The 21,349-nt window shown below is 41.5% G+C and overlaps 1 protein-coding gene across 2 annotated transcripts; it reads right to left on the bottom strand.

Moving 5' to 3' along the window:
• Nucleotides 1-3,798: 3,798 nt before the first annotated feature.
• Nucleotides 3,799-20,840, bottom strand: LOC143029821 (uncharacterized). 2 transcript variants are annotated; one of them, XM_076192872.1, is made up of 6 exons: nt 20,712-20,840; nt 15,144-15,287; nt 9,406-9,525; nt 8,310-8,536; nt 5,746-5,939; nt 3,799-4,793 (listed from the first exon to the last, which is right to left on the bottom strand). In XM_076192872.1, exons 2-6 carry the CDS (start codon nt 15,278-15,280, stop codon nt 4,617-4,619), a joined length of 855 nt encoding a protein of 284 aa, XP_076048987.1. In that variant the 5' UTR covers nt 15,281-15,287; nt 20,712-20,840; the 3' UTR covers nt 3,799-4,616. The 2 variants fall into 2 exon arrangements, with proteins under 2 accessions (XP_076048987.1, XP_076048988.1); XM_076192873.1 differs by lacking the exon at nt 9,406-9,525 and having other exon boundaries at nt 3,800-4,793; nt 20,712-20,839.
• Nucleotides 20,841-21,349: the final 509 nt, after the last annotated feature.

The raw sequence follows: 21,349 nt of genomic DNA, 5'->3' as shown, positions 1-21,349 counted from the left end.
GAAGGGTGGGAGGGGTGTGGAGTGTATTTAGGGATGAAATGGGTGGGAGTGTTTTTATGCCTTTCCCTTTTTGGCTACCTCCCTTGGAAGGGGGAAAAAGCCTTGGTATATGTATGTATGTATTTTCCCCCTTACACGGGGGGGGAGGGGTAGCCAAAAAGAAAAAGGCATAGAAATCACTCCCACCCATTTCGTTTCCCATATATTCCACTCCCCTCCACCCTCCCTCATATCACTAGTAACAATCATATAATGTTATACAATTAGAATGTAAATATATTCCTGGCACCTATGTAGATAGGAATGCCAGGTCAGCAGTTTGACCTGTGACACAAGAGGTGGCCCAAGGGAGAACCAGTATGTAGGCCAGTATTACTCCTGTCGGACACTACAAACACGACTACAGATTCAGGCGACTAAACCAGCTCCCCCACTGGTCACCCACCAGTAAGGGGGTGTGTTGGACACCCACATGGAGGAAAAACAAAACCATCAAAAGGGCAGATGAACTCTTTGAGTCAATGACCATCCAACCCGTTTATGGGTCACTAACCTGCGTATTTGCCATGCATGGCATCTCTGCAGGGCCTGAAGATGGGAGTCCTGGAGGATGAGTGATGTCCTTGTGCTTTGGTTGCATTGAGGTGTCCCCTGGGATTAGCAACACACCTCTTTGGTCCTCTATTCAGGCCAAGATGAGTGGCCCCTCTTAGCTTGGGGAGGCAAATTGGCTGGCCTGGTTGATAATCTTTGGGTCAGGCATGCCTGGAGTCAAGCAACTATAACCTGGGCTGACACCACACACCCTGCAACTGTCTTCCCCCAGTGGCAAGGTGGTGAGTGCATATACTCTCCCATAGCCCCTGGGAATATTGGGTTAATAAGTATACCCAAATCCTAATCTCCCCTCATTAGGCTTGGTGGTGGGAGGGTAAATCATAGGCATATGTGCATGGCAACCATACTAGACACCTATGGTGAAGATGGGGTTGTAACTTGTCCCTGTCAAAATCACCAAACCTACTGTGTGGTGTGTTGCAAATGAGGCACTAACATGTCGAGCTAGGCTTAGGGTTAACCTCTGGTGAGCTCTTCATGTGCCTGGAGCAACCAAGATGTAAAACAGATTCTTTCAAGGAGTAAAACTGTCACCAATGTTATTTCCCATTCACAGACATTCTCCCCACACCAAGCCAAGAATTACAAAATCAGAACTAAAAACACACAATATTACCTTATGTTGGAGCTAAGGCTGACACATCACAGAATGTTTGTGACCCATCAAAAGTCCTCAGTGACACTGCTTGACCATGCCTACCATAAATCTGAGAAATGCCCATTAGTCAAACTGAATGGACAATGTCTAGACAGGAACTCCAAAATACTGGGCCTCATATTTGATGCACACAATACAGCACCTTCACCTACACACTGAAGACCTCATAGTCGAGGCAATTAGAAATTAAACATACTTGGTACTGTGGCAGACAATGGATTTGGGACAACAGACATCACTTACAAGAACTACACTGGTATGACTGTATTCAGGTTGCCTCCTCATATTAAAACACAGTGTGGGGCAGATACATGAATTTAGGAGAGGCAGAGAGGACAAATTTAAATGTATTTGATATGAAATCTCAAGTATAGTAGGGGTTACAAGGTTGAATAGTGTGAAGCAGAGCTGGGGTAGAAAAGGAGATGGCAGATAGGGCTAATGAAAGAGTATTGAGATGGTTTGGTCACATGGAAAGAATGAGCAAAAAAAGATTAGTAAATGAGGTGTGGGAGGCAGAGGTGGATGTAGTGGACATGTGGGGATGACCAAGGATGAAATGGATGGATGGGGTCAAAGGGGTGTTGAGCAAGAGGAGTTGTCTGTTGATCAAGGAAGGGAGCAGGCAGGATATAGGGGCGAGTGGAAAATGGCTGTGTATGGATGATACTGTGATGCAAGGGAAGGGATTGGGGGGGGTGTTACAGAGGGGTTGTGCGTGAATAATGTTTTGACGCATTCCAAATGGATCTCCCTGTTTATTTTTCGGCATGAGGGGATGGAAGGGGGGGGGTCACCAATTAAGTGAAGCAACCTTTCTGTGGATGTGCTGTGCCATGCTCTATTGCTTCTGACCCAGGTGGGACAGGGATGACCAGTCATCCATGAAGGCCTAAAATCAGAGGGAGGAAAGGGTGGTGGATGAATGGAATGGGTGGGAGTGGGTGTATGACTTTGGTCAACTCCCTGGTAAGGGAGAAAAAGCCCTTGGCATAGATAGATACATATACCAAGGGCTTTTTCCCCTCCTTACAAGGGAGGTAGCTAAAGTCAAAAGGCATAATTCAACTCCCATTGACCACTCCTCCCTCCCTCTTTCCTTGGCTCCTCCAGGATAACGGATCATCCCTGTACCTTGCCCATTGCCCTGGGTCAGAAGCAATGCAACAAGACACACTAAAGCCACTTCATTTAATTGATCCCCCTTCTCTGTCCACTCATGCAGAAAAAGAGATGGGGAGAAATCCCTTCAGGCTGTCAAAATATTCATACATAACCACTCCCTTCCATGCATCACAGCATCATCCATATACAACCATTCTCCACTCACCCCTATCTGTCTTCTCTGTGTTCTATCTATAAAAGTTATTGATAGATAGAACACAGAATTAGTCTGGCAATAGACTCCAACTGCCCCAGGTGCAAATACCACTTGGTGACAGCAATTTGTTCTGTACTGTCCAGACAACACCCAAATCTCTTCTTTGAATGACATAAGGACCAAGCTGGTTACCTGAGGCTGCAGGTCACCAACTGACATAAACAGTTCACAGGGGTTCATGTGCTGGTTGCATAATTGGTAGCATGTAAATTACTCGTCCTCTTAGTTTATGGGTTTGAGTCCTACACTGCCCTCTGATTTTTAGCAACGACTGTTACCTGCCCAAACAGTCCAAGTGTACTAAAGGATATGCAGTTGTCTGTTCATCCACAGCATTGTGTCTAACAGTTGAGAGGACAAGTGAGGAAATCCTACAGGCAACAGAAAGAAGAGCATCAAGAATGATAGCTAGCTATACTAGAGCAACACCAGTGGATATTTACAACCAAAAACCAAAGTATCTCCCATACAGCAGCACATCAATTACAGGCATACAATTCTGCAAGTCCTCAAACCCACTTACCCCCTCACATTCTATCATAAACACAGTAATACAATGTATAAACAAACCCAAAGATCTACAATAACTTGCCCCTAGCATCCCACAATATGTCCATACAAAAATTTCTCGCATCACAAAATGTTCTATAATCTATATACCAAAAGGCTTCTTCCACTTTATAAGGGATGTAGGAAGCCAAGGCATTCACCCAACCTTCACCCACCCGAAGTCAAAATTTTAAAATTGATGACTAACTTCTATATTTCCCCATCTCCCTAGAAATCAACCCAAAAGAGAAATCACCCCAAAATGAAAAATAATTGCACTGGTATATTTATGTTATATGGTATGATACATGGCTTTTGACTTTGCTACCTCTTTTGTAAAGGGGAAAAAATTATTTGGTAAATAGATATTTATGTTTGGGTTACCACTTTGCATTAAAATAGTACCTACAGAACCAGCCTTACAATAGTCCTTTTCCTTTTTTAACTAATCATTGGACTCTCAAAACTAGTTACCAGGAGTCCCATGGACCTCCAGAGAAGAAAAGAAGAAAAAAGTATTCATCTCAAATAAATTTGGGCATATAAAAAAAACACCACTATGAAAATTAGATGTATTATCCAGCTACAGGGTATAAGTATAACCTGTCTTTTAATATGAAGACATACATACATTCATATAACAATGGCTTTTTCCCCCTTACAAGGGAGGTAGTCAAAATACAGGCATAAAATCCACTCCCACCCATTCTGTCCCCACATACTCCACTCCCATTCACCCCCCTCCACCCTTTTAATACAAATACCTGGGAGTAAACCAACTGGCTGTTGAGCCCTACCGTGGTGGTGCTGTGTTGCTGCACTGCCTTTGACAGGGGACAGGGATACCTTTCTTCCATGAAATACTAAGATTGGAGGGGGGATTGAATGGGTTTTAATGGGTGTGGGTTGGGTATGTACTTCAACTGTCACCCCCACTCCTTTATAAGGAGGAAAGGGCCTTTGGTAAGTATTATAAACACCTAATAAAGATTTGTTTTAACGTCACGAATTTCCACTCTCAAAAAGGGCTAGGACGATGCCTCCTTATGGAAAGCCTTTTGAAGAAGGGACTTTATGTAGTATGGCTTTACTACAAACTTGCTTGCTGTCAGATAGGGTTCAAACCGACTCTACTTCCGACCTCCACCTCAAGCAGTGATCCTCTCACCCTTTTGGCCAGCAAACATCCTAACATAGCAAAGATGATATGATATGGTTTAACGTCATAAACTCCCTCCCTATTGGGAGGCTAGGATGGTGCCCTTCACAGAGGACTTTGTAGTGTGGAATTTAATGAACCATGCCCTTGGTTCAACTTCACTGGTGGCAGGATTCGAACTGCCATCCCCTCAACCTTCGCCATTAGTTACAACACCCTAACCCGCTCAGCCAACAAAGAAAATGTACATATTATTCTTTCTTTCTTCTTTTTGGATTAACTTCTTCCTCCTTGGCACCATTAACTTTGGCAGGTATAAAAATGTCGCTGACAGTATCAGGCTTAAATTTCTGAAGATTAGCAAGAGTCCAAATGGCCAATTCAACTCTGTGAGGTGTCCACTCCTGGCATTTTTCTTCATCTCCTTCCTGTAAAAGGAACACAAACATTTTAGTGCAGAAACAGAATGTACTTAGAAATAACATATTTGTGTCATGTTTCATGCAAACAAAACTGATACATAATATATTTAGTGGACAAGATACAGAGATGACCCATCATCCAGGAGAGGAGTAGGTAGGGGATGGAATGGGTGGGAGTGATTTCTATGCCTTTGTCTTTTGGCTACCTCCCATGTAAGGGGGAAAAAAAGCCTTTGGTGTATGAATGTCTATTAAAGACCTCCCCATTTACAAGGGAGATAGGTAAGTCAAAGCACACACCCACTTCATATGCACATACTAAATAAATGGCGAGTGTTTGTAAATGGATGAAGAAATGACAGTTCAATAAGATGTATTCTTTTTGTCTGCTTTGTAAACTTTTGGAGTGGATGAAAGGGGTGGGGGGGAGAATCATCATATAATGAAACAGTGGGGATAACCAGCACCAGCTGTCAAGTCCTGCTGTGAAAGTGTTGTGTCCTGCTGCATTGTTTCTAACACAAGCTGTGTGGTGCGGGGCATGGATAACCTTTCACCTATGAAATGTTGTGATGGGAGGGACAATGGAAATGTTTTTGGATGGGTGTATACTTTTGACTCAACAACCAACCCCCTAATAAAGGAAAAAAGGTCTATTCCGACAGCCTTATCATTTTCTTCTCAAATCACATTTTCCGAGCTCCTACTGCCACAAGCAATTAATCCATAACCTCCTCCACTTTCAAGAAATCCCTAAAATACTCTACCAATTTTCCCTTTACTTCCCATCTGTATCTGCACCTTTACCATTTCCTCTCTAACTGCCTTAATCCCACTCACTTCCTTCCAAAACATCTTATTTTTTACAGAAAAGAACGGAGCCAAGTGAGGACTGCTATTTATTTATTAATAACAGTTTTTCCACATAAACATTGAAATCATGCCAAAGTTTAATTACCCTTTCTTTATTCAGTCTTGTGGCACATATTTTCAACGTTTCATTCACGTGAATATATTCTTCAACTGTATATTTGATTGGACCCAGATCTGGAATGGCCATAGCCACTTCATCAGCAAAAAAAGCACATCTTCCAGGAACACCTGCAGCAAGAACGCCAGATGCTGTGGCAGGTCCTACTCCTTTCAACTTACCTGAAAAATAAATAATTTCTGGTTACATTTTAAAAAAAATTATGTAATTTGTGAAGGGAGAAAGTAGCAGCAGACTGGGAGTATTAAGGGAGAGAGACTGGAGGAAGTGGATGGTTTTAGATACTTGGGTGCAAATGTGGCAGGAAAGGGAGGAGTGGAGGTGGAGGTAGAATATAGATTGAGAGAAGAAGAGTAAATGCCTTGGTGGATTAAAAAGTGTAATGAAAAATAGATATTTGGGAATGGATGTTAAGAAGCGATTGTATGAAGGAGTGATTATGTAGACAGCACTGTATGGGGCAGAAACATGGGACATAAGAGAGGAAGAGAGAAGGAGTTTGAATGTGTTTGAGATGAGGTGTCTGAGGGGTATGATAGGGATTACTCGGCTGGATAGAGTGAGAAATGAGGAGGAGAACGAAGGTGGAAAGGGAGTTGGGAGATAGGGTGGATGAAAGAGTATTGGGATGGTTTGGACACATGGAAAAGAATGAGTGAAGAAAGAATAGTAAAAGAGGTGTGGAAGGCAGAGGTGGAAGGAGTGAACATGAGGGGGCAACCTAAGATGAGATGGATGGATAGGGTAAAAGGGGCTTTGGGAAAGAGGGGAATGTCTGTTGAGGAAGGATGGGAGAGGACAGAAGACAGGGGTGAATGGAGAATGGTTGTATATGGAAGATGTTGTGATGCATGAGGTGGAATGGGTGGGGGATGGGGGGTGAGGAAGTATGTGTGAGAAAATTTTATGCAGCCTGAAGGGATTTCTCCCTGTCTTCTTTTCTGCATGAGGGGACAGAGAGGGGGGGGTTGCCAATTTAATGAAGCAACCTTGCTATGGATGTGCTGTGTCTTGCAACACTGCTTCTGAATCAGGGCAGTGGACAAGATGCAGGGATGACCCATCATCCAGGAGGTGCCAAGATAAGAGGGAGGGAAGAGGGTGGAGGGGAGTCGAGTGTGATAGGGATGGAATGGGTGGGAGTGGTTTTTATGCCTTTGTTTTTTTTTTGCTACCTCCCTTATAAGGGAGGAAAAGCCTTTGGTATATGTATATATCAACAGTGTATTTCTTATGAAACTTAACCAAAGATACATGTCTCTGCAGCTATCCATTGTACTATGGCAAAACTTGTGGAATTAATAGGAGGGGTGAGGATATTGAATGTTACTGTGGTAGTGGCATATTCCAACAGTTTTGCAACATCAACACTGGCACATCACTCTACTACCAGGACTTGTCTGTGAGCTCTGCAAGAATGCCACACACATGGAGATCATCTACACTCTGGTTGGTTTTATTTCTTTTTTCTATTTGGGCACACCCTCATCACTGATGGGAAACCAGTTGGGTTTAGCTGGCAACAGCTCAAACATGTAGTACTGGATTGCATGGTACCAGTAGGACAAGTGTGCCTCACCTAACACCTAAAATGTTGACTACATACATATTATGCGGTCAATACTACACAAGGGGATGGGGAGAGCAAGAGAGAGAGAGAGAGCAAGAGAGAGAGAGAGAGAGAGAGAGAGAGAGAGAGAGAGAGAGAGAGAGAGAGAGAGAGAGAGAGAGAGAGGGGAAGTGAGTGAGAGAGAGTGGAGAGAGATAGAGGGAGAGAGATAGAGGGAGAGTGGAGAGAGATAGAGGGAGAGTGGAGAGAGAATCGAGAGAGAAGGGAGAGAGTGAGGAGGGAGAGAGGAGAGAGGAGAGAGTGAGAGAGGAGAGAGTGAGAGAGGAGAGAGTGAGAGAGGAGAGAGTGAGAGAGGAGAGAGTGAGAGAAAGAGAGAGGGGGGAGACAGAGGAAAGAGGAGGGAAAGAGAGAGACAGAGGGAGAGGGGATATTTTGTTGAAAATGATCGGCACTTCTACCCGTGAAAATATTGCCCCAAAAAGGTTGAGTCATTGAAATGGTGAAGATAATATTTAAGAAGAATAACAGAATAAATAGAAATAAAAAGTAAAAGTGATCAGCATTTTGTTTTTGTGTGTGTGCATGTGTGTGATGTTCAATTATTAAAGAATGCTGTGTGACTGGTCTGCAGTGATCTCATTAAAGTCCTTATATGGGCCACCTAAAACTTATGCAGTGAATACTTCGCATAGGGGAGGAAGTGGGGGTAGAGAGATGGGAGGGAGAGAGAAAAGGTAGAGGAAGACAAAGAGATACGAGAGGGGGAGAAATGCCTCAAGCTTTCAGGATAGATTTAACTTGGGCACTAAAACAATTTTGCCAACTGTGTCACTGGTGAAGGGAACAAGCTTTTCAGCTAAGGTGAACGAATGTATTACATTTCAGAGTTTTAAAATTCATGAAAATAATCATCTAAGCAAAATGTTGTAATGTTAAGTACTGTTATACCATATATACTTACTTAGGGCTCTAATAGCACCCTCAATTTTGGATTTCTCTGCTAAATGAAATGCTTCTGTTGATACTTTTTTTATGAGTTCTTCAGCATTGGAACCTGCAAAATCTACCAACCGTGGTCTCCACTTTCCTCTCGCAAGCTTCCATTTCATCAACTTTACAAGTTCTTCGTGTTTCATGAATGGAGGTTTACGGGTCATCATACTTGGTCCTAATTCATTCTGGTACCACCTGAAATTTGATTAGTTAATTTTTATCTAAAATCTTAAGGAGCCCCAGATATACTTGCTTCACACATGAAAGATCCGAGTTCAAATCCCTAGGGCAGACAAAATTGGTTCTCCTCAGGGTTGAACTTCTTATGTTAACCTTTTCAATACGAGTTAAATTTTTGTGGGCAGCATCAGCTGCCTGGTGTAAGATTCGATGATGCATCACAATACTTGCATTATAAAATATGAAGTTACAGCTGCATTACTTGATCTCTTTCACTCTGAATACTAATACATACATATACCAAGGCTTTTTCCCCTTTACAAGGGAGGTAGCCAAAAAGGAAAAGGCACAAAATCATTCCCATCCATTCCATCCCTGAATACACTCCACACCCCTCCACCCTCCCTCTCATCTTAGCACCTCCTGGATAAGTACAGAAAATATGATCAAGCCAGTTCACAGAATATGAGGGTCACTAATCTACAACTACAAAATAAATATAATCAAGATGCCAATGCAGGTATCCTCATGTACCCACTTGTATGGAAAGGATTAATATACTTGCACCCTGACAGGTTCCCCTGTTGTCTTATTCAGAAAACACATACACAAAATCAGTCTTACACTATTTTAGTTCTTGCATGCTTATTGGCTGCATGTTATTGTGGCAAAGTAGCAAGCAGTTGATACTTTAGGGTCTATATGGGGTGCCCCTATGGACCAGAGCCACACATCATTTTGTCTGTGATAGAGGAGGACTCTGTTCACAGAAAAATTATGACACTTTTATTATACTGCGACTGTCCCTCCGTTATGCTGTCCCCCAACCCCTTGTTACTGTCCTGTACCATTTCTCTGAATATTTATTTCCTTTTTTAACCTACCTTGTGGTGGGGGATAGAATACTGCCACCAAGTCTTCCCATTTGAATTGTAAGAGCGAGAAAAATGGGATGGGGATTATGACTAGGCATCCTTCTCCCTGTAGCCCCACAGGGGACATTCCTAAAAAAAAGTAAATGCATAAGAGGGTCGAGGAGTTTTCCAACCAGTACTCTAAGGTTTGGGTCTTTTAATGTGTGTGGATGTGGTACAGATGAGAGTAAAAGGGAAGAGAGAGGCAGTATGTTTGTGAAAAGAAAGATGGATGTGTTGGCATTGAGTGAAACTAAGTTGAGAGGGAGGGGCGAGAGTGAGTTTGGGAGTGTAGTTGGGAGGTTCTCAGGAGTGAAGAGAGGGCAAGGGAGAGAAGGGGTGGCTAAACCAGTAAGTGAAGAGATAGGTAAATGTGTAGTGGAGTGGAAGGAGGTTTCTTCAAAGTTAATGTGGATGAAGGTGAAACTGGGAAAGGAGATGTGGGATTTTGTAAGTGCATATCGGCCTGGTAGTAAGAAGAGTGTAGAAGGGAGGCTTTTTGGATAGATTTAAACGAGTGCATAGAGGGATTATGGAGAAATATCAATGTAGTAGTACTGGGAGACCTTAATGCTAGGGTAGGAAATGAACCAATAAATGGAGTGGTTGGAAAATGTGAAGTTCTAAGAAAGAATCGTAGTGGAGAGTTCATGATAATGTGTCTAGAGAGTTGGTGATAGCAAATACAGTGTTTAGGAAGAAAGTCAAGCATAAATACACATGGGAGAGGGTGGTGGATAGAAAGGTGGTACACAGAGTGTTAATGGACTATGTAGTAGTAGATAGGAGCATAATAGGAAGAGTTAAGGATGTACATGTTCTAAGGGGAGAGAGTTGGGAAATATCAGATCATTTCCTGGTGGAAGGTAAGTTGAGAGTGGAGGATAGATGGAGAAAGAGGAAAAGGACAAAAGGTAGGGAGATGCTTAGTGAACTGCTTAAATGAGAAAGAAAAGGAGGAGTACAAGAAGAAGCAAAGAGAGGAGTGGGAGGGAGTGAAGGATAGATTAGAACTAGGAGTGGAGGAGGAATGGGGATGGTTCAAAGAGGGAGTCACAAGGTGTGCAAAGATGGTGTGTGGAACAAGGAGGATGGGAGGAAATAGAAGGAAGGGTAGTGAGTGGTGGGATGAGGAAGCAAAGAAGGTTGTAGAAGAGAAGAAGTGAGCTTTCACAGATTGGTCACAAAATAGGATGAGGGTACAAAGAGAAGAGAAGTAAAGCATAAAATAAAGGAGGCAAAGAGGAGAGCAGATGTGAAAATGGGGTAAGAGTATGACAGAAAAATTTTAAAGTAACAAGATTTTTTGGAAAAAAATTAAGAGGAAGAGGAGGCGAATCAAGTAGAGAAGAAAAGGTAAAAGGTGCAGATGGAGAGATGATAATGGAAGAGAAGGCAGTAAGAGGAAGATGGGCAGAGTATTTTAGAAAGTTGCTAAATGTGAAGGATGATACTGAGGGAAAGGTAGTTGCAGTGGGAAGTGCTAACAAAATGATTGTGACAAGTGAAGAAAATGGAGGAGGAATAAGAAAGGATGAAAAGAAGGCAGTTGTTAAGATGATGAGAATAGGTAAGGCACCTGGTCTGGATGGATGTCATGCAGAATGTCTCAAAAAAGGAGGTACAGTGATGGTGGACTGGCTGGTGAGGTTATTTAATGTTTACGAGAGGGTAGTGCCGGAGGACTGGAAGAGTGCCTGTATAGTTCCACTTTTTGTTAAGTATAGCTGGGAAGGCTTATGGGAGGGTCTCGATTGAGAGGATTAGGAGAGGAACAGAGGAAGTAATTGGTGAGGAACAGTGTGGGTTTAGGACAGGTAGAGGTTGCATAGATCAGATTTTTGTGGCAAGATATGTGAGAAAGCTATAGGAAGAGATAAGGAGGTTTTTTGGGCTTTTATGGATTTGGAAAAGGTTTATGACAGGGTAGATAGGAAGGCACTTGTGGAAGGTATTGCAGATATAGAGGATAGGAGGAAAGCTTTTAGGAGCTGTCAAAAGTTCTTACAAGCGCAGTACAGCGTGTGTCAGGATTAGAAATGGAGAGAGTGAGTGGTTTGAGGTAAAGGTGGAGAAAAGTAGGAGATAAGCCAGCTGTTGTTTGCGGACAACACCGTGCTTGTAACAGGATCAGAGGAGGGATTGAGGAAGTAACTTAAGGGGTCACTCACTTAAGTTGTCTAAACCGACACTGAAGAACAAACTTGAAAGGTAACTGGTTTGCCACAAGTGATAAACTTTTAGAATGCACTCCTAAAGAATCTAGTGACTGCACCCTCATTAGCCTATTTTAAAACTTGCTATGACAGACACATAAGACTGATCCAATAATTGGGTAACAAGTCCTAGAGGAGGGGAATATGACAAACTTTGCTTCTGATTTTCTCGCTGTTTCTCGATTAGGTAATGTTTACAATACATACATATTATATGAAGGATAATGTGGATGAAGGTGAAACTGGGAAAGGAGAAGTGGGTCTTTGTAAGTGGATATGGCCCTGGCAGTGAGAAGAGTGTAGAAGAAAGGGAGGCCTTTTGGATAGATTTAAATGAGTGCATAGAGGATTTAGGGAGAAATGTCAATGTAATAGTACTGGGAGACCTTAATGCTAGGGTAGGAAATGGTCCAATTGATGGAGTGGTTGGGAAATGTGGAGTTCCACGAAAGAATCGTAGTGGAGAGTTGATGGTGGAAATGTGTCTAGAAAGAGAGTTGATGATAGCAAATACAGTGTTTCGGAAGAAAGTCAAGCATAAGTACACATGGGAGAGGGTGGTGGATGGAAGGGTGGTAGATAGAGCGTTGATGGATTATGTAGTGGTAAATAGGACTATGATAGGAAGAGTTAAGGATGTACATGTGCTAAGGGGAAAGGGTGGGGGAATATCAGATAATTTTTTGGTGGAAGGTAAGTTGAGAGTGGAGGATAGATGGAGAAAGAGGAAAGGGACAAAAGGTAGGGAGGTGCTTAGAGTGAACTCTTTAAATGAAAAGGAAAAGGAGAAGGAGTACAAGAAGAAGCTGGAGGAGGAGTGGGAGGGAGTGAAGGATAGAGTAGAGCTAGATGTGGAGGAGGAATGGGGATGGTTCAAGGAGGGAGTCACAAAGTGTGCAAGGATGGTGTGTGGAACAAGGAGGACAGAGGAAATAGAAGGAAGGGTAGTGAATGGTGGGATGAGGAAACAAAGAAGGTTGTAGAAGAGAAGCGAGGGAGTCATATGAGAGGTACAAAGAAAAGAAAAGAGAAGTAAAGCAAAAGGTAAAGGAGGCAAAGAGGAGAGCAGATGTGAAGTGGGGTAAGAGTATGACAGAAAATTTTGAAAGTAATAAAAAGATGTTTTGGAAAGAAATTAAGAAAGGAAGAGGAGGCGAATCAAGTAGAGAAGAAAAGGTAAAAGGTGTAGATGGAGAGATGATAATGGAAGAGAAGGCAGTGAGGGGAAGATGGGCTAAATGTGAAGGAGGATAGGGAGGGAAAGATAGTTGCAGTGGGAAATGCTAACAAAATGACCGTGATGAGTGAGGAAAATGGAGGAGAAATAAGGAAGGATGAAGTGAAGGCAGTTGTTAAGATGATGAAAGCAGGTAAGGCACCTGGTCTGGATGGATGCCATGCAGAATGTCTAAAAAAAGGAGGTACAGTGATGGTGGACTGGCTGGTGAGGTTATTTAATGTTTGCTGGAGAAAGGGTAGAGTGCCGGAGGACTGGAGGAGTGCCTGTATAGTTCCACTTTACAAGGGAAAAGGGGACAAGTGTGAATGTAGTAGTTTCAGAGGGATTAGCTTGTTAAGTGTAGTTGGGAAGGCTTAAGGGAGGATCTTGATTGAGAGGATTAGGAGAGGAACAGAGGGAGTAATTGGTGAGGAACAGTGTGGATTTAGAACGGGTAGAGGTTGTGTAGATCAGATCTTTGTGGTAAGACAAATATGTGAGAAAGCTATAGGAAAGGGGAAGGATGTTTTTTGGGCTTTTATGGATCTGGAAAAGGCTTATGATAGGGTAGACAGAAAGGCACTGTGGGAGGTTATGCAGATATATGGGATAGGAGGAAAGCTTCTGGGAGCTGTCAAGAGTTTTTATGAGAGTAGTAGAGCTTGTGTCAGGATTGGAAATGGAGAGAGTGAGTGGTTCGAGGTAAAGGTGGGACTTCGTCAAGGATGCATTATGTCACCCTGGCTGTTCAACTTATACATGGATGGGGTAGTGCGAGAGGTAAATGCAAGGGTAGTGGGTCAGGGATTGGAGATGGTTAAAGAAAATGGAGAAAAGTGGGAGGTGAGCCAGCTGTTGTTTGTTGACGACACTGCGCTTGTGGCAGGATCGGAGGAGGGACTGAGGAAGTTGGTGACAGAGTTTGGGAGAGTATGTGATAGAAGAAATTTAAAGATAAATGTGGGTAAAAGTAAGGTGATGAGATGTACAAGGGGTGAAAGTGGCAGTAGCCTGGAAGTGAGCATTAAGGGAGAGCGACTGGAGGAAGTGGATAGTTTTAGATACTTGGGTGCAAATGTGGCAGGAAAAGATGGAGTGAAGGTGGAGGTAGAATGTAGATTGAGAGAAGCGAGTAAATGCCTTGGTGGATTGAAGGGTGTAATGAGGAATAGACATTTGGGAATGGATGCTAAGAGGGGACTGTATGAAGGAGTGATTGTGCCAACAGCACTGTATGGGGCAGAAACATGGAACATAAGAGAGGAAGAGAGAAGGAGTTTGAATGTGTTTGAGATGAGGTGTCTGAGAAGTATGATGGGGGTTACTAGGCTAGATAGAGAGAGAAATGAGGAGGTGAGGAGAACGGGGATGGAAAGGGAGTTGGGAGATAGGGTTGATGAAAGAGTATTAGGATGGTTTGGACACATGGAAAGAATGAGTGAAGAAAGACTAGTAAAAGAGGTATGGAAGGCAGATGTGGAGGGAGTGAACATGAGGGGACGTCCTAGGATGAGGTGGATGGATGGGGTGAAGGGGGCTTTTGGGGAAGAGGGGACTGTCTGTTGAGGAGGGATGGGAGAGGACAGAAGACAGGGGTGAATGGAGAATGGTTGTATATGGATGATGTTGTGATGCATGAGGTGGAATGGGCGGGGGGATGGGGGGGTGAGGTAGTATGTGTGAGCAAAATTTGACGCAGCCCAAAGGGATTTCTCCCCGTCTTCTCCTTTTATGCATGGGGGGACGGAGAGGGGGGGTTGCCGATTTAATGAAGTGGCCTTGCTGTGGATGTGCTGTGTTTTGCGACACTGCTTCTGAACCAGGGCAGTGGACAAGGTGCAGGGATGACCCGTCATCCAGGAGGTGCTAAGATAAGAGGGAGGGTGGAGGGGTGTGGAGTGTATTCAGGGATGGAATGGGTGGGAATGTTTTTATGCCTTTTCCTTTTTGGCTACCTCCCATGTAAAGGGGAAAAAGCCTTGGTATATGTATGTATTTATGTACACAATACGTATTATGAATTACAACACGCTTCATATACACAGTACACAATAAGGAGGGAATTATAATATTCATTGGGTGTTTTATAAAATATCACATCATATTCATACCACTTGTTCAATTACACACAACTTGCATAACTATGACTTTTTAACACAAAATAGAGATCTGGTAGGAACTGGTTCATGTGAGTGTGTGAATGCATGATTAGTACATATTGATATTAGGGATACATATAATGAGGGAATGATATACAGAGAAAATTACCTTACTTGTCTAAGGTTAGTAGCATCTCCTTATCTTTTGATTTTGAGTCAGCCTTTGCTTGTATAGCTTGTGGATAAAGCTCAAGCACTTTTTCAAATGTTGCTGCATTTCCTTTTTCTAGTAAGAGGGATGGACTGGCCATACTAGCACTGAAAAAAATGATGCAATTTTCATGTGATTTAATCAGGCCTATTGCACTGGATAAGGGAGTTGTTGTTGTTGTCGTTCCCTAGACTGTCTGTCCGAGCAGTCCCGTCTCCCCAAGGAATGCCACTGCCAAAACTGGGTTTTCCCACAAATCCTTTATAGAGTGTATGTTGTGTTGTTTGCGTGCATGATTGTGTATAATGCAGTCTTCCATTATGTGTTGTATGGTATGGGGTGAAGTGTTACATCCCGGGCAGCTGTTCACAATGTGGTCATCCAGCCTCTTCTGGTAGCTTAGAAGTGCTGGGTGGTGGCCGCACCGCAGTCTGGCCAGGTGGACTCTGTCCTTTCGTGGGAGAGAGGATTCAGGAGGGTGGATATCAGGGGGTCTGGCATGCAGCAGTGTGTTGTCTTTCAGTGTGTTAATGGAGCGGTGAGTGATATGATTATGAATATGTTTCTGGAGGCTGGTATTTGGTGGTTGTGGAGGAAGAGAAGAGAGTATCTGTGCGTGATAAAGGTCTTTGGGTGTTGTTTTAATGTTTCTTGGTGTGTGTGGGTGTTCTGCTATGCAGTGTAGTGGGTGTGATGTGTTTGTGGTGGCTGCGGCAAGTGTTTGTGTGCCTCTCATGTCGAGGTGGTCCTTGACTTTGAGGATTTTTGTTTCATGGTGTAAATGGTCTGTAGGTGTTGTATTTGTGCAGCCTGTAATTGTTTTTAGGGCTTTGTTTTGTATGATTTGAAGGGTGTTGTGGTGTGTCTCACTGAGATTAGGAGCCCATGCAGGACTCGCATAATTCATCACTGAGCATATGCATTGTTTGTATATTGTTATATTAGTTTCTTTGTTTTGTCCAAATGTTGTTCCAGTGATTGACTTAAGTGCGTTAAGTCTAGGTGTGCATTTGTTTTTTATGTTTGTGATGTGTTGTTTGAAAGACATGGATGTATCGTATGTTACACCAAGAATTTTCGGTGTGTTTGTGTGTGGTATTAGAGTGTTGTTGATGTAGAGATGAGGTATGTATTTGTGTTCTTTTGTCCAGTTGGTGAGAAGTGTCACTGTAGATTTGGTTGGAGCTATTTTGAGTCTGTTTGTGATGAACCATGTGTTGAGTGTATCAAGGTATGGCTGCAGCTTTGTCTGTGTTACGATGTGTGCATGTGATTGTTATGTCGTCTGCGTAGGAAGAGATTTGTATTTCTGAGGTGTCTGGTGTGGGTAAGTCATGCATGTGTAGATTAAATAGTGTGGGGGATAGAACTGAGCACTGTGGTACCCCATTCTTAATATTTCTGATATGCGATGATTGGCCATTATATGACACGTAAGCATTCCTACCTGCCAGATAACACGTAACATTTTTTTTTTCAAAAGTCTTGTTTATTGTATTTTTTTTAGAGTTTATTATTCCATTTTTCCTGCTGATTTCAAATATGCAATTATTTTTTCTGTATCATCGACCGTTATAGAAATACATATAATTTCAATGTTACCATGTATATTTTGGAATTGTTATGTGGTCTGCTACTAAATGTTTATCTAATTTTCTCTTTCAGATCAATGACTGAACTATTTACCTGTTAAGATGGCTACTAGAGGATGTGAAAATTCTCCTGATACATTTTGCTATGTGTGTGGTTATTATATTGGGAAAAAACAAGTACTACATAAGATCGTGAGAGGTACTAAAGTGTGGATAGCGTACAGACTCTATTTTGGAATGCCCATGGGTGACCAGGACAAGCCATGGGAACCTCATGTGATATGTGGAAGCTGCCGATCTACTCTAGAAGGATGGCTGAGAGGTACAGAAAGGGCAATGCCTTTTGCCATTCCTAGACTATGGAGAGAGCCAAAGAACCATCACGACGACTGCTACTTTTGTATGATTGATGTGACGAAGTACAAGAAAGTGAAAGGAAGACAAGCTCTGCAGTATCCAGACATACCATCATCTAGAGCACCTGTCCCACATGATGATAGCTTACCAGTACCACAACCACCAGAAAATGCAAGTTTATTTTTATCATACTCTCTTTACTTTTAATCAACTTCAATATTAAGTACTTAATATACATTCACTTTCCTAAAGATATATGGAATAGTAATGCTATTCGTCTTTGTTGAAGTTGCTATATTTAGTTATTTCTTTCTTTCCAGATGGAAGATGCAATGGAAATTTCATCTGAAGGGTCAGCAGGTAGCAGCAGCCATGAAATGGGAGACGAAGATTTCGCACCAAGAACGACTTCGGAGCCTCACTTTCCAAGTCAGAGTGAGCTAGATGACTTAATCAGAGACTTAGGTCTTACTAAGTCAGGAGCTGAGCTTCTTACATCAAGGATGAAAGAATGGAATCTACTAGGAGAAGACTGCAGGACATCTGTGTACCGGAAACGACATGAAGAATCTAAAATTTACTATGACTTTAGTGATGATATGTGTTATTGTAAGGATGTTACTGGTTTGTTTACAGCCCTTGGACTCGAACATGATCCTGCAGAATGGCGACTGTTCATAGATAGCTCAACACGAAGTCTCAAAGCAGTATTGCTCCACAATGGAAATAAAAACCCATCTTTGCCTCTTGCACACTCAGTACAGAAGAAAGAAAACTATCATAATGTCAAACAGCTTCTTGAAAAAATCAATTATGCTGAATTCAAATGGGATGTTTGTGGTGATTTCAAGATGCTAGCCTTTTTGCTTGGCTTACAAGGGGGATACACAAAGTATTCCTGTTTTCTTTGTTTATGGGACAGCAGGGCTGATGATGATCATTATAATAAAGTTTATTGGCCCCCAAGAGTTGAACTGCAGCCAGGAATGTTAAATGTTCTCAGACAGCCTCTAGTAGATTCGAAAGAAGTTTTATTACCCCCACTTTATATCAAGCTAGGGTTAATTAAACAGTTTGTGAAGGCTTTGGATTTTGGAGGCGAAACTTTCCAAGAAATTTGTCTCATGTTTCCCAAGCTATCTGAGGCTAAGCTCAAGGGTGGTATATTTGTTGGACCCCAGGTAAACAAAAGGTTGAAGTCGGAGAAACTGGAAAGAGCGATGACGAAAGTTGAAAGAGAAGCTTGGTGTTCATTTTGTGATGTAGTTCGTGGATTCCTAGGAAATCACAAGGACCCTAATTATAAACAAATAGTGGCAAAGCTTATTGAGAACTTCAGGAAACTTGGTTGTCGTATGTCCTTGAAGATACATTTCTTGCATTCTCACCTAGATTTCTTCCCCGAAAACTTGGGGGCTGTCAGTGAGGAGCATGGCGAGAGATTTCATCAGGATATCGCAACTATGAAAAGAAGATATCAAGGACGATGGAATACTGCTATGATGGGAGATTACATATGGTCACTAGTCAGAAAAGACGAAAGCATGCATTCTAGAAAATATCGATCGTCAAAGCACTTCTAATCATGAGAAGAGTCATTAAAACACTTGCAGTGCAAAGTTGTGTTGTTTATTTTGTTCTTTATTTTGTTCTTATTTTGTTGTTTATTTTGTTCTTTATTTTGTTCTTATTGTAGCTCTTAAATACACTTCATATTATGAAAAAAATACTAGATGTTGTATAATTATCCTTAGAATGCTAAAGTAGATTGAATCAATTAACTACTGTAGAGAAAGGTTGCGTATATAACAATAAAATATAAAATCAAGAATAAATAAAGAAATATCGATGTTACGTCAAAACTAATGTGATATTTGGATTCAGTGACACGAAATACATGTATAAACATGAAAAAATACAAATAAACAAAACATGTGTTACATTGTGTTTAATTGGCCAGCCATCTTTTGGTGTTATTGTGCATGTCTGTGTTATATATTTTATTTGTTAGGATGTGGCGGGGGATAGCATCAAAAGCTTTACTAATATCTAATGTAATAAGAAGTGTTCTGTGGTGGGGCCTATCTGAATTGATGCCATCTAAAATTCTTTGTGTGAGGTTTATCAGAAGAGTGTTTGTGGAGTGTAGTGGCCTAAAACCGTGTTGTGAGTCAGCAAGGGGAATATGTGGTGTGACAAGTTTAAGTATTAGGCATTCAAAGACTTTAGAGGGGGTGCAGAGAAGTGTGATTGGGCGGTGCGATGTTGGGATTGTTGGGTCTTTGTTCGGTTTTGGAATGGTGATTATTTTACCACGCTTCCAGATGTCGGGTATAGTGTTGTGTGAATAGCTGTAGTTTGCAATGTTTGTGAGTGTGTGTACACCTTGTGGTCCAATGTGTTTTAGGTGGATGTTGCTTATGTTATCAGGGCCACAGGCAGATGAGTGCTTGAGATTATGTATTATGTGTTTTGTCTGACTGTCTATGAAGGGTGTATAGTCTGGGGGAAAGTCTTTCTTACGTCGAATGGTGCGTCGGTCGTCAGGGTGAGAAGTGAGATGGCTTGTCTGTGCAAAATGAATTATGAGTGCGTTTGCTTGTTGTCTGATTTAGGGTAGATTATCTGTTGTTGTGATTATAGCTGCGTGAGAGCGTGTAGTGTTACTGTTGGATAGTGTAATGCTGTTGAGTGTTTTGTACAATTTGCTGGTGTTTGTTTTGTGATCAAGTGTATTGATAAAGTTTTGCCAATTTTGTGTTTTTTTGTTCGTGTATTTTATTGGCAATCACAGTGTTTAGTGTTTGTATTTGGTCTGCTATGTTTTGAGTGATAGGTGTGGGGGTATCGTGTTTAAGTGTGTCATGTTGTCTGATGAGGCCTTGGATTTCTGGTGTGAAGTTGGGGTTGTGTGATTTTCTGTTGCCACTAGGGATGTATCTCTTGTCTGCGTTTTGTATGATTGTATTAAAAGTGTGCACAGCATTGTTTATGTTTGTGATTGGTGTACTGTTAAGTGTTTCAAAATGTTGTTCTGTCTCTTTAGTAAAAGCTTACCAGTTAGCTTTCTTGTAATTGGTGTATGTGTGTCTGTGGCCAACTGGGGTGCATCTTGTTTTGGTGGTGATGATGATTGGAAGTTGGGGTTAGGCAGGGGGAGCAGAAGGTGATATCAGGAGTGGAGGGAGTGTAGATAAGGGAGTTATTAAGCATGATGAAATGAAAATGCTGAAAAAGTCCATCATCCATACTTGGCCACCTTGCTTTGTAATGACAGAGGGGAAGAAATCAGATTTGTTCACAGATCATGATCATGACTTCATGTCAACAAAGAAAGCTATTGGAAAATGTTATAATAATAATCTTTTCAAATTATTCAAAGACTTTACAAATAACCTGAGATTTCTGCTGGGAAAAGTATAAGTAATTACTGATTACCACATTCCATTGGCAACAAATATATCATCCAAAATCTTAACAAAATAAAATGGGAATGAAAATTAAATGCACTATAGGACATATATTAAATACTCCAATAACCTTAAATAAATAATCAAACAGTGGCAGGTGCCAGTCTCTTACCTTCATTAAGTTATGTACACTACGTAAGTATCACTCTTGAGTACACTAAGGTCACTTAGCTGTTTGATGTTTATGTCTTCGCGCCTAGTACCTTTGATAGCGTTCCCGTGCTCAAATTAATATTTCTGCCACATACTACACAATTCAATATAGTGGCCAATTTAATTAGTCTATTTAAATTGATATATCTTTATTGTTGTTTTGGTCTTATTTTGGCAATAATTTTTAAATATTATATTGATTTTTCGTGTAATTTTAGTAAGCTCGTGTGTTTTTTGTCTTGATGATTATATAATAGTATATCCAAGATATACTCCTCTACGTCTACATCTAGCATATGGAGTTTCATTGTATTCTTAATCGAATAATAAATAATGTTCATATATTTTCTGCTTACTTGACAACTGGTGTCTTATATTTTCTATGCATATTTTTCTTCAACTTGAATTTAATTTCATATAGAAATCATGACATATATTGCAGACAATATACATTTTCTTGTTCATAACTCAAGTTGGCAACGTTCAGATTCCTGTATTCCCTGATTAAATGAATGAAGAATTAAACCAGATATTTTCATATATCAATTTTCTCGTAGACCAGTGTTCTTGGCCAGCACAAGAACCAAAATGCGTTAA

This window comes from Oratosquilla oratoria, chromosome 11 (genome assembly GCF_046742065.1).
Source record: "Oratosquilla oratoria isolate Oo_2021 chromosome 11, ASM4674206v1, whole genome shotgun sequence".
In the NCBI taxonomy this organism is placed as follows: domain Eukaryota; kingdom Metazoa; phylum Arthropoda; class Malacostraca; order Stomatopoda; family Squillidae; genus Oratosquilla; species Oratosquilla oratoria.
Note: the sequence above shows the minus strand (reverse complement) of the source record. Positions and strands in the feature narration are given on the sequence as shown.

What these genes read in the sequence shown, in the direction of transcription:
- LOC143029821 (XM_076192872.1), bottom strand. Translation starts at nt 15,280, where the DNA reads ATGGCCAGTCCATCCCTCTTACTAGAAAAAGGAAATGCAGCAACATTT. An exon ending in ATTCTATCCCCCACCACAAG is followed by an intron (nt 8,537 to 9,405) that starts GTAGGTTAAAAA and finishes ATCAAATTTCAG; the next exon opens with GTGGTACCAGAATGAATTAG. An exon ending in CAAGACTGAATAAAGAAAGG is followed by an intron (nt 4,794 to 5,745) that starts GTAATTAAACTT and finishes TTCCTTTTACAG; the next exon opens with GAAGGAGATGAAGAAAAATG.